Source organism: Herpailurus yagouaroundi, unplaced genomic scaffold (genome assembly GCF_014898765.1).
Source record: "Herpailurus yagouaroundi ecotype Mexico unplaced genomic scaffold, PumYag 182, whole genome shotgun sequence".
In the NCBI taxonomy this organism is placed as follows: domain Eukaryota; kingdom Metazoa; phylum Chordata; class Mammalia; order Carnivora; family Felidae; genus Herpailurus; species Herpailurus yagouaroundi.
Genome location: NW_024412413.1, coordinates 5683138 through 5695807, shown reverse-complemented (window position 1 = coordinate 5695807; position 12670 = coordinate 5683138). Strand labels below are relative to the sequence as shown.

The 12670-nt window shown below is 46.9% G+C and overlaps 1 protein-coding gene across 7 annotated transcripts in view; it reads right to left on the bottom strand.

Annotated features, from left to right (window-relative positions):
* EFCAB6 (EF-hand calcium binding domain 6) overlaps positions 1-12670 on the bottom strand; it is a 249329-nt gene that overhangs the window by 72005 nt on the left and 164654 nt on the right. For all 7 annotated transcript variants that reach the window (XM_040490605.1, XM_040490608.1, XM_040490604.1 and 4 more), the window contains 2 exons: positions 11289-11521; positions 313-409 (listed from right to left, as the gene is read on the bottom strand). In XM_040490605.1, the coding sequence (XP_040346539.1) occupies positions 313-409; positions 11289-11521 (330 nt within the window). The remainder of the gene's footprint in view (positions 1-312; positions 410-11288; positions 11522-12670) is intronic.

The following is a 12670-nucleotide window of genomic DNA, read 5'->3' as shown; positions in this document are numbered from 1 at the left end:
TGAAGCCGGACGCTTAACCGACTGCGCCACCCAGGCGCCCCTAAAATTTTTAATTCATATCAAACCTGAGATACATCTAGGAATTTCTGTCCACATAACTCCTACAAATACTCCTTTCTCTAAACATCGGTTGACCTCGGATGGGAGAATTTATGCTGAAAAAGTATTTTAGGAATAAAAGGAGTCACCAGTTGGGTATAGAACATTGTTTTCCCATCTCAGCGACGGGATCTAAACAGCTTGATTATCCCAATGATCTGAGAACACTGAAATAGATTCCCTTTCCTTTTAAGGAAATCATCGCTTTCTTACCTTAGATAAGTCTGACCATCTGGTTTTTGCTTTGGTAGCAAGATACTGATGAGCCTGCTCACAAGCTAGTTCCGAATCTGCGACCTTCTGTTTTGGTCTTAAAAGAAAAATAAATAAATAAATAAATAAATAAATAAATAAATAAATAAGTAACTGTGTTTAAATTTAACGGACTCATTAATCTCCCAAGGGGTTCCCCATCTCCGTTTGTTTCAAAGATACCGTTAAAGTCTGTTATTTCACATCTGGTCTAACTTAATTCTCAAAATACAGTCTTATTTCCCCAGCTGCAGGTTAGGGAAGGCTTCTTAAATTGTATAAGTCCTTGTTCATTTTCAGATAAATGCTGTTCAACTTTCTCTGCCCCTCGCAAAACAAACAGGGCTCATTTCTTCTCAGAAGGGGAAAAGCACCATAGAACAGTGAAGCCTCTTCAGAAGAAAACAACCACAAACTTCTATTTCTGAATTGGCGAACTGGAATAATCATGCAGACTAACAAACGGTTCAGGAACACGGGGCGGGGGGCGGGGGGGGCATCGCTTTCTAGGTCCCAGCTACTGTTCAAAGGTTGGGCTCAAGTATGTAAAATGATCAAAATTCTGTTCATTTCATCCTAGGATGATGGACGCCAAAGACACTTTAAGAAAATGCCCCACACTTAACACCGTGGCTAAGCCCTGGATTCCTCCACTCGGAGGACGGGGGCGGATAAAATCTGTAAAACCCTTCCCCACTTCTGTTTCTGTAATTGCTCTGCTCCTCGGAGCACCTATCCCTCCGTTTCTGGCAACTTGAGCCGTTTTCCACATCCAGATCTGCATCTGAAATATTTTCCCTGCAGATATCAGGGCGCTCAGCACACTCCCCCAGCAAAACTGACCATATCCACGTCACCCGACAGTTTCGTGAAATGGGACCACATCTGAGACCCCCACCTGGAACCTGCACTTACTCACAGGCATGTTGGGTGCTAAGCGCATCTTGCCACCGGACCGAGGCCCATAGAGACCCCAATATAAATTTCTCCTGAAGTGTCCCCAGAAGACCAGTGTGGGGGATGGACAGCAAGCAAGCCCCACAGAGCCCCTTTAAAGAAGTATTATTTACGCTTCTGCAAATGAACAGCATATAAGAAAAAAAGTCTAAGGTCAACCAGTATGCTGCCAGTTGAGAAAATGCAGGGATTTGTGTGTTGCAAACAATGGAGGTCAAAGGCTTGCACAATCCCCCTAGAAGGGCCGCTTTGAACGTGACCCTCTGTATGTGACACTCAGGTCGGCAGCACTGTCTGGGTTTCTCAGGTGCTGATGGCCACCACGAGGTCAGTGACCAGCGGGTGCTGAGCACAGCCAGTCAAGTGACACATGGGATCTGGAGTTTTCCCAGCCATGCCGGCATTACCAGCCCACTCTGCGAAAGAGGAAGCTGTGTTTTCGGGAAATTAACCAACCTGCCAAATGACACAGCCAGGACCTGGAAACCATTCAGACTCAGGTCTCCGATGCCATGGCTAGCCTTTCTCGTGACCATTTGGTTTTTATCTGAAGCTACAGGTTTGCTGCCCCTGTAAGTTCACTCTTCGTAGGAAAAGATCCCTGAAATATTACACTTCACAGAGGTGAGGGACACCTCTGGTTTTTACGCACTGGGGGTCCTCTTTCCACTTAGCATTTCTGTTTCCGTTCAACAAACGCAGCATTGCCCAGTGCGTGGCTGGAGCGCCGGGCTCGGTGTGAAGGCTGGAGAAGAGGAGCCTGCGGCTGCCGCCCACCAGACAAGGCTCTCCTGGAAGTTCCACCCTGGCACGCATTTCAGAAGCAGACGGCAAGCCAGGTCACGGCAACCCGAATCAACAAAGCAAGCGGCAATCAGTGTTCTTCATGTGGCTTCTTCAAATCCCTTCCAACACGCTCTGCTGCCCCCGGACAGCTGTCCTGGACCGCTCCTCAAGTTCCCTGATGACTGACTGTGCCCAGAGCCCATGAGTCACCAGGTGCATTGGTACCCATGATTACCCCCAAAACCTACACTGGGCTATACTGGGCCACACAGCGTCTTATTTTAAGCAGCTCTTCTTTGGCGAATTACGTAAGCTGTGACCCCCACAGTTTGGCGAGCACAAACTCCTATATTGCTACTGTTGAACCAGACCAAATGAGGGCTTTCCCAGTTTCATTTTCCCTCCTGGAAAATGCCAGCTCGTGGGGGTACACGGTAAACTATGGCAGGCACGCCTCCCTTTATTAAGAGCCCACCCCGGTCTTTAAATTCACCAATTGCTTCTATATTGCTGAATCCAGGGGTCTTCGCTGACTTGTGTGTTCCATGTGCCCCTATTAACCATCTCTCCCCTCTCTGGTTGCCTTCATCATGCTGCGCTTTAAGTGGCACCACGTGTTGGAATGCCAATCTTGGGGCCGGGTGAACGTGTGCCTTCAGTGAGTTATGGTTTTCCCTCCCCACCTGGCTCCCCCAAACCTTGACCACTCCCCTCTCTTTCCACCCCAAAGTTTATTTACTCTTCTGAAAGGTCATCCCTTCTCATGTCCCCAACCATGCCTTCCTGCCATTTATCCACACAGCTGTACCGCTGGGGCTGTAATCTCCTCACCTACTTTTCTGTTTCATCTCTCTCCAACTGACTACGGGACTTCACAGAATCATGGAATTTCCAGGGTGGAAAGGGATCCAAAGGTCAACCAATCCAATCCTCTGTCACTAGTTCACCACTAAATGTTTGGGAAGGTTGGGGGGACTAGGTTGCATTTTCACAATTATTGCTTAAGAGGACTGTAGGTCCTAATAATGATGCCTATTCCCCTGTCTTCACCTTAAGTTCCTCCTAAATCCAACCTGCACCCACAGGACTCACCTGAACTCCCCCCAAAGGATAGAGATTCCGAGGGGCATGTTCTGTGTCTGCAAAGTCAGTGAACCCAAACTGATCTCGCTATCTAAACACATATCTGAACGGCCTCCACCAACCCAATTTCTTTTCTAGGCCATAAGTCTTGAATGTTTTCTCAGTGAGGCAAGCTCAAACCAGGGACACCTATGATTTTCCCACCCATATCTCCCCGTCCCATTTTATATACTTGTCTCCTCAAGAGATCAGAAGGTTTTTCTATGGCTTTTCCAAAAGTCACTGATTTCCTCTATTGCCTGACTCTTTAGATCTTGATAGTCAGGGAGACCCAGCCTTGGTATCAGCCGGTCTGTCCGATGCAAACATATATGACCTCTTACTCTGTGCTGCTCTGGGTTCTGTAGACACACCGACCAGCGATGTGGACAGAGCCCACATCCTCAAGGAACTCATACCATGATTGTGGGAACTTACAGCAACATGTGGAAAATGAATGAATCGGATAACTTGGGATATGAATGTGACCAAGAGTGATGGGTGAGAGGGGAGGCTTCAGCTAAGAAGGCCAGGGAGCGGCTCTCTGAGGCATGAGTGGTGATGAGGCAGCTGTGTGATCACAGGGACCAGCACTCCAGGCAGGGCAAGAGTCCTTGTCCCTCTTGTCCAGCTAAGATGGAGAAGGCACACACTGCACCCTCTCTCCCCCACTGATTACAACTAAAAGCTCTCGACAGAATACAATAAGTAATTCTGAGAACACCCAAAAGTAAATAATAGAAAGATGACGGAGGGGTACCTGGGTGGCTCAGTTGGTGAAGCGTCCGACTTCACCTCAGGTCATGATCTCACGGCTCGTGGGTTCAAGCCCCATGTCAAGCTCTGTGCTGACACGTGGGAGCCTGGAGCTTGCTTTGGGTTCTGTGCCTCTCTCTCTCTCTGCCTCTCCCCTGCTCACACTCTGCCTCTCTCTCAAAAATAAGTAAACATTAAAAAAAAAAAAATAAGGATGATGGAGAGGGAAATCAAAACTTGAAGAATGACTGATATGAGTTTCATGGGTTCTTTATCGCCCATATTTCCAGCTTAGGCTTAAGGACAGTCCCACTTCTGGAACTATGCAGCGGGCATGGGCCAAAAAAGCTCCACAAGAAAGCCTGTATTTCTGACCAAAGAACCAGAAAGGATAGCCCTGAAGTACAAAGTATGTGGGGGATATAATGCCCCCTTTGTCTCTTTTCACCCTCCCTGTTCTGATCCAAAGACTCTGAATTACACACCTACACTTTTGTGACATAGCCAGCAACAGTAGTGGCCAAGTAAGTGCCTAAAACTAAAACTCTTCCCTTTCACCAGAAGACACACTCTGTGCTCAAGGAACACTGAAGGTATCCACATTATTGTTTTCCTCTCACTGTGTTGCACTGGGGGTAGGCCCAGTCATAGGAAGTACATAACCATGCAGATAGGCCCAAACCTAAGGGTTTCCAGCAAGAAGGCAAAAAAAAAAAAAAAAGAGGAAACAGGTGGGTGGGGGGACTCTCTGGGGGCTGGAAAGTGTGGGGAGAAATCATACGAGAGGGCTGAAACACAGGATGCCTAAATCTGTGCGGGAAGTTCCAGATTCACTTCTGCTGTGCTCTTGTGTGAAACTAATCCAAAGCAGCACAGCAGAAGCTCTGAGAACTTCACTACTGTGTACTGAAGACTTGCTCCCCCCACAACTCCCCACCTGCGGGGCTGTGCACATGGGCTGGCCTCATAGTGCTGCAGTGGCCTTGAAACTCAACTGACATAGAAACCACAGAAGGCAGGTTAGGACTTGCAGTCTGAACCTAACTGGATTGACTGTTTGCTTAAAACATAAATAAAACACACATCAACACACAACTGAGGATTTTAACTGGGCCAGAGTATCATAATATAATACTTAAAAAGCCCATGATACAATCCAAAATAACTCAATATACAGAGAACCAGGAAAATCTCAACAATTCTCAAGGTAAAAGACAACAGACTCCAAGATGACCCAGATATTGAAATTATAATATTTTAAAGCAGCTATTAGAAACATGAAGTAAATGTCCTCAAAACACGTGGAAAGGCAGATAATATGAGCCAAGAGATAGAAGGCTGGGGGAAGACAGGAACCAAATGAAAACTTTAGAAATGAAAAATACAAATGAAATAAAATTTTTACTGGATTGGCTCGATGACAGAATGCAGACGACAGAGGAGTGAGTCAGTGAACCTGAAGACAGATGAACAGAATTAATCCAATCTGATCAATGGGGAAAAAAAAGAGAAGAATACAGCTTCAGGGACTAATACAGGGACCAGTGGTACAAAGTCAACAAGTCTACATTCATGTCATTGGGATACCACAAGGGGTGGATGGAGGGAGAGCTTGATACCAAAAAAAATTTTTTTTAAACATGAGGAAATAATAGCTGCAACCTTCCCAGACTCGATGAAGAACATAAATTTACAAATTCAAGAAGTTCAGTAAACCCAAAGAATGATAAACAAAGAAAGTCATGCCCAAACACATCATACTAAAACTAACAAAAACCAAAGATAAAGGAAAACCTCCTGAAAGTAACCTGAGGAAAATGACACAGGCCATCCAGGGGGCAAGACCACTTGAATTCCTGCAGACTTCTCACCACAAACCATGAAGGCCTGAAAATGATGGAGTAACATTTTTAAAGTGCTGTGAAAATAACTGTTAACCCAGAATTCTATACCCAGAAAAAATGTCTGTTAGGAATGAAGGAGCAAGAGAGATTTTCTCAGTGAAGGAAAACTAAGACAAGCTGTCTCCGGGAGACATGCTCTGAAAGACCTGCTGAAGAAAGCTTCTCTGAGGAAGGAACATGATAACAGAGAGAAACAGAACTTCAGAAATAAGGGAAGAGAAGCAGAAATGGCAAGTATAAACACACTATTTTTCTCGGTTTCAAAATTCATGAAGCACAAAGGGACAGAACTGGAAAGAGGTATAGACAAGTGCTTAACTGTTGTTGGGGACTTCATCACTCCTCTCTAGGAAGTGATAGAACAAACAAATAAGCAAGAACACTGAAGACCTGAACACTATCAACTAACTTGATCTCACCGGCACACTCCACCCAACGACAGCCGAATACACGTTCGCATCAAGCATCCATGGAATACTCACCAACATAGACCATCTCTAGGGTCATAAAATAAAGCTGAACAAATGTAAAAGAATTCAAATCATGCAGAGTATGTTTTCTGACCACAACAGAATTAAACTAGAAATCAATAACAGAAAGATAGTTGGAAACCATGGACATATTTTAAAATTGACAGAACCACACATAAATAATTGTGGATCCAAAAGAAAGTCTCAAGGGAAATTAGAAAATATTCTTAAGTAAATGAAACTTAAAACGGTAATAGATCCAGGTTTGCAGAATGTAGCCAGCTCAGCGCCTACAAGGAAACTGATAGCGTTCAGGGGCTCTGTTAGAAAAGAAAGAACTCAAATAAAAAAATCTGAGTTTCCAAACTTAAGAGAATAAAAAAGAAGAGTAAACTATATTCAAAGCAAGAAGAAAGTAGGAAGTAATAAAGAAGAGAAATCAATAAACAGAAATTTGTTTCTATTACACAGAAAACAATAGAGCAAAATCAATGAAACAAAAAGGTGGTTCTTTGAAAATATCAATCAAATGATAAATCTCTAGTGAAACATATCAAGAAAAAAGAAGAGAAGACATTACCTACCAAGTATCAGAAATGATAAAAGGGATAACACTAAAGACCCTCCAGATATTAAAAGAATGTAAGGGAGGAATATTTTGAAGAACTTTATCCTCATAAATTTAACAACTTAGATGAAATGGACCAAAAAACACAAACTCCAAACACTCATTCAAGAAGGAATAGAAACCCTGAATGATCTATTAAATTAATGAGATTCATAGTTAAAATCTTCCCAACAAAGGAAACTCCAGGACCTGACCAGTTCTCTGGTGAATTATATCAAATATTTAAGAAAGAAATAACAATTCTATATAATCCGGAAAGTGGAAGAGAATTGGCATTCATGACTCTCAGTTTTTCTTAGAGGGCTTTCAAAGAACACCAACAAAAAAAAATTATTTATTTTCTTTATGAGACAACACTCATTCTATCTTGCAATACCACCTGGGTCCATTGATGGGGTCAATGGGGTCTTACATACATGGGGTCTTAGTGATCTTGATTTCAATTTTACTAGATCGATTTCATTATCCCAAGAAATGATCAATCATTTATTCTTTAATTATTTCCAACTATGCTAAAAGAGAGAGAGAGAGAGAGAGAGAGAGAGAGAGAGAGAGAGAAAGAGAGAGAGACTAAAGCAGTAAGAAGAAAACAGAAAATGAGGGAATTACTTAGCCAATGACAGGATCTTGAAATGAATCACTCCCTAGTTTCCTGACTGCACTGCCCAAAGTATAACAGCATCTTTAGAGAAGGTGAAAAGAACACAGCAACACCATCTTTGCAGTCTTATGTCAGTTTTTATCAAACATAGCTAAAAATTCAGAACTCTTATTTCATGTTCAAATGGCAAAGGGAAGAAAATTGAGATAAGAAGACATCTCCCAATGATCTGATGAACCAGAAGAGGAATCCACACAGACAGAACAGGACCCTGGATTCCAGAGATGATGATGAGACTGATCACACAAGCCAAAATTTTTGACAAACGAATGATGTATTTCTAAGAACGAAAGGGAAATTTGGCCTTTCGATTCAGCTAGCCATTCAACATGAAGGACCTGATCGTATAATATTTTGTGACAAGAGGCCGAAGCATCAAATTTTGCTAAAAGGGCACGTGACAGTGTTGTTTCATCTTTTATGATGTACATGAACCAAAATGGACTTGATGTGGGTTGTCAGTAGATAAATGGACAGACAGGTATGTTTTAAACAAGGGAACAGATTGGAAGGGAATAGATGGTGGAGAAACGAAACGGGCCATTGGACTGATCTTTCTAATTGGCATTTATACATCTAAAAATGAAAATGTTTTGCAGTTATGAAACAAACAAGGTGGTCTTACTCTCCTCAACAAAATTATGAGCCCTTAAATTTTCCAAAAGTATTGTGTTTGATAATGCTGGTGGAAAGGGAAGGCCCTGAAGGCAGAGGGGCCCAAACAAGAGGGCAGGATGGCTTCCAGAAAGGGATGGTGTCTAGGTGTGGCCCGTGGCTAAAAGTGAGGCCGGTGTGGTAGGCGGGTGAAGGAGGGTGAGGCCTCCAGGCAGAGAAAGGGGTCCCTCCAAACAGGCACCCTGCGTTCACATCTCTGCCCACCACCCATCACCTGGGTCCTTCATCCGGCAAGTCAAGTGATAGGGCCTCCTTGTAGAGTACTAAAGGATACATCTTCTAGGCGCCTGGGTGGCGCAGTCGGTTGGGCGTCCGACTTCAGCCCGGTCACGATCTCGCGGTCCGTGAGTTCGAGCCCCGCGTCAGGCTCTGGGCTGATGGCTCGGAGCCTGGAGCCTGTTTCCGATTCTGTGTCTCCCTCTCTCTCTGCCCCTCCCCCGTTCATGCTCTGTCTCTCTCTGTCCCAAAAATAAAAATAAAAACGTTGGAAAAAAAAAAATAAAAAAAAAATAAAGGATACATCTTCTCGAAGCAGAGGCATGGGGTCTGGCCATGGGAGGCCTTCTAAAGCAGTGGCTTTCTAAGGCAGTGCCTTGGTTGAGGTCTCTCCACCAGACCCTTGGACGCCATGCTGGGTCTCCCTGGACTGCAGGGACAGTCCTCCTTTACATCTATCCTCTGCTCTACGACTGCCGAAGGGTCTTTCTGCAGCACAATGCGGCCCTCCGCCTCCACAACATAAAACCCTGTCCTGTCTGCTGGTAAAGGATGGACTCCTCAGCCTGGCTCTCCAGCCCCTTCTCAGCTGGCCCTCCTGCCTCTCCAGGGCTCTCCTCCCACCATGCCCCCACGGTGCATGCCACTTCTGCACACACATCCTCTCCCCGTTTCCTGAATGCGCTCGACATTTCCACCTCTAGGGTGTTGTAAATGCTGTTCTCTGGCCTCGAACCACCATCTGGTAGCCTGCACCTGACCAGCTCCTACTCACACCTCAAGATGCAACTCACATGTCCCACTTTTCCCGTGCACCTCAAGCAGGCTTAGCTGTTCCCATCTCGGAGGCACTTCAGACATCCTTGCGTTTCACTATAGCTCTTTATTTTTGTACCTGTTCCACATTCACCCGTGAGCCCCCTCAAAGGCGGTCTTTGTACCACCTCGTCCTGGGGCCACATCTAGCCCGGAGCAGACCCTCAGTAAACGCTTGATGAGCGAAGGAATGAATACAAATAAGAAGGCCGAGTCATTTGAATGGGAAGATTGCGCTCTGTGGTTGAAATTTTCTAGGTTCATTCTGCACACATTCTCCAGAAAATTCTTTCTGAAGGATATTTTTGTATTGTTTTAATGGTAAGCAATCAAGTCTCCTATTACAGCTCCTCAGAACTTGAGCAATTGGAAGCAGGTGTCCAATTCACTCACGTGTTATGCGATCATTTCTTTCACTTAGAAGGAGACCACAGTTGTTTTCTTTCTGGCCGGCTTTTCTTAAAGTACAGGCAAAACAAAACCAGCGAATTCAGAGAGAAAAATTAAAGAGCGGTATCAGAGGGCCTCTGCAGCCTAGCCAAGAATCGCGTAATCTGGCCCAGTAATGGGGGCTTCTGGGAGTTCTCAGCTCCCGGGAGCTCCCCAGCCTGGCGGAAGGGAAGGGGTGGGGCCGCCGGTACCTCCAGGGCAAAACAGCCTAGTGAATGTTACTACGGTGCAGAGAACACATCTCTGTATTATCATAGTGGATGGGAGGGTTTCAAAAAAATAGTACTAGTCCACTTATAATAATTGGTCAAGGAGGAGCTGAAGGGCTGATTCATTCATGCCCGTTGGCATCAACAGATCTCAATGGGGTGGATGTACTGCCATCGCTGTTCCTGCTTGAAGGGGCGAAGGCGCTTACTGAGAGAAATGGAGGAGACGAATCACGGTCCAGCTGACACGCAGACTCGCCTCCCCGACCTGAGGGAGGCTGGCATGGAGTAGACAGAGGTCGGGGGTGGAACACTGCCTGGGAAGGGGTGGCGGGGGCGTCGTCCTTGTAGCTCCCCAAACACTTGGCTCAGCTGACCCCAGATTTATGGAAGGTAAAAGACGTATGCTTGACCCTTGAACGAGGCAGGGGTTGGGAGCGCCAACCCCCCCCCCAGTCAAAAATCCCCATATAACTTTTGACTCCCCCCAAAATTAATTAGTAGTAGCCTACTGTTGACTGGAAGCCCTACTGGTAACACGACCGATTAACCCACATCTTGAACGTTATATGTGTAATACACCGTGTTCTTACTATAAAGTAAGCGAGGGAAGAGGACGTGTGAAGAAAATCGTAAGAGAAAACACATGTACATAATCACACTGTATTTATTCCCCCCCCCCCCCCCCGATCCACATATAAGTCAAGCTGCAGGGTCGAAGCATCCTGTGGTTATTCAAGGGCCCCGTGTATGTATGTGTTTACACTCATAGAAAAAAGCCTGACGTGATACTCAGTTTCCATCAATTACCAGAAGGTGCTCTGTGGTTCCCCAAGTCATGTGATTGCCTGGGCGGACATGTTAGTGCCTGGACCAGTGCTCTCTAGACAAGCGTTAGCCTGCACAGCTCACAGGCAGGGGGCCGACAGGTCTCGCAAGGCTGGGCAACACCCATAAATCCGACCCCAGCTTTTTATAAAAGAAAAAACACAGAAGTGCCTGCACATAGTTGTTGTGTGGCTAGAAGGAAGGCTGGCATGATTCACAGTGACATGCGAAACCCACGCTCACGGGTGGCTAGATCGGGTTGTACCTTCTAATCCGCACCCGGTATCTTTCAGGCTTTCTGCATTGAAGGCTATTCCTTGCGTGGTTTCTCTCGAGCCCCCCAAAAGGCGAAACGATCATTCCCCGGGGGGGCAATTCCATTCCTCCCCCTCCTCCGTGGGCCCGGCGGGAGCAGCGGACCCCGTGCGGGCAAAGGCGCTGAGCCGCGTGCGCTCTTACCTAATGAGTCTTTGAGGCGGGTCGTCTGTTCTCAAAGACGTCTTCTCACACAGATTTCGAAATTCCCGAAAATTTAGCGTGACGCTGAGTCTCAGGCCAAGAAGGCCCAGGAAACGCTCAAACTCGTCGTCTTTCAGATTGAACAGTAAGAGCTGTAGCAGTCTGTGGACATCGCGCGTGTGGATGATGCCATCCCTGTCAGTGTCTATTTTAAAGAAGGCGGAGTAGGGGTCCTAAAAACAAAACGCACGCGTCAAAGCGCTTCCTTCTGAACCCCCGCGACAACACACTTACAACCCCGTGCGGGTGGGCTCCTCTCCAAAATGAGGAAGGGGCGGTGTCCCCGCAACGGCTCCGTGGGCAAGTTCCCTCCTCCAGGAACATCCTTGCCGCCATAGGCTTTTCCCAAGGAACCACGCACCGCGTTCCCCCTGCCCTCTTGTAACGCGGGGAGGCCAGGGCAAGGGACAAGAAAGGCTTTTCTCTTTCCCTTCCCCTCTCCGCCTTTATGGTAAGAGGATGCTGGAGCTCTTCGGGACAGATAAAAATCTCGCCCTCGACCGATGTTCCTATAGAAGCTTCATGATGTGTGGCAGCTTCTGTCTACAGGAAAACAAGTGCGGTCCTGAATGTCACCTCGAGGGGCCATCCGGGGGCCAGTACCCGGTTTTGGGTGACGGTGCTGACGAGCTGGCCCTGTCTGCTGAGCCAGAGGGACTTTGCACGGGTGCTCTGCTCCGTCGGTGACGCCACACGAGGGCACCACAATCCCCATCTTGCGGATGAGCAGATGGAGGCTGGGAGGGAGCCTGTGACTTAGAGGCCACGCGGCACGCCGAGGGCCACTTGCCGGCAGGTTGCCCGCTTTCAAACCTCAGCTCTGCCGGTTAATACTGGCGAAACCGTAGGCAAGATATTTAGCCTGGCCGTGCTTCCATTTTCTCATCTGTAAAATGGGGATTACGGAAGTCCCTCTCTCCTGGGGTGGTTGTGAGGGTTGAATATACTGTTTTCTAAGTGCCCTAACATGTTGTTTGTTACTATTGCTGTCGCCTGAGGCCGCACAGCAAGTGCCCGGCGCTGGGGCTCTGAACGGGCTCTGCCTGGGCCAGTGCGTGTGCTTCCCCCGTCTGTACTTCCTGGGTCCCAGGCTCGGAAAGTTGGCGACGCGGCCCCAGCACCCCTCGTCTCCATCAGGACCTGACGCGGCCCCCACCGGGGCTTTCTGTGGTGACTTCGGAGGCGCTGCACTCATACCTTCCTGTCCCAGGATCTGCTGTAAGAGGTCGTTTACAACAGAGACCTCAAGGGCCTAATTAAGACGTTCTGGGACTTTGTGGAAAGAACTGCCTTCCCGCAGTCATTCATTCACTTGGCACCTC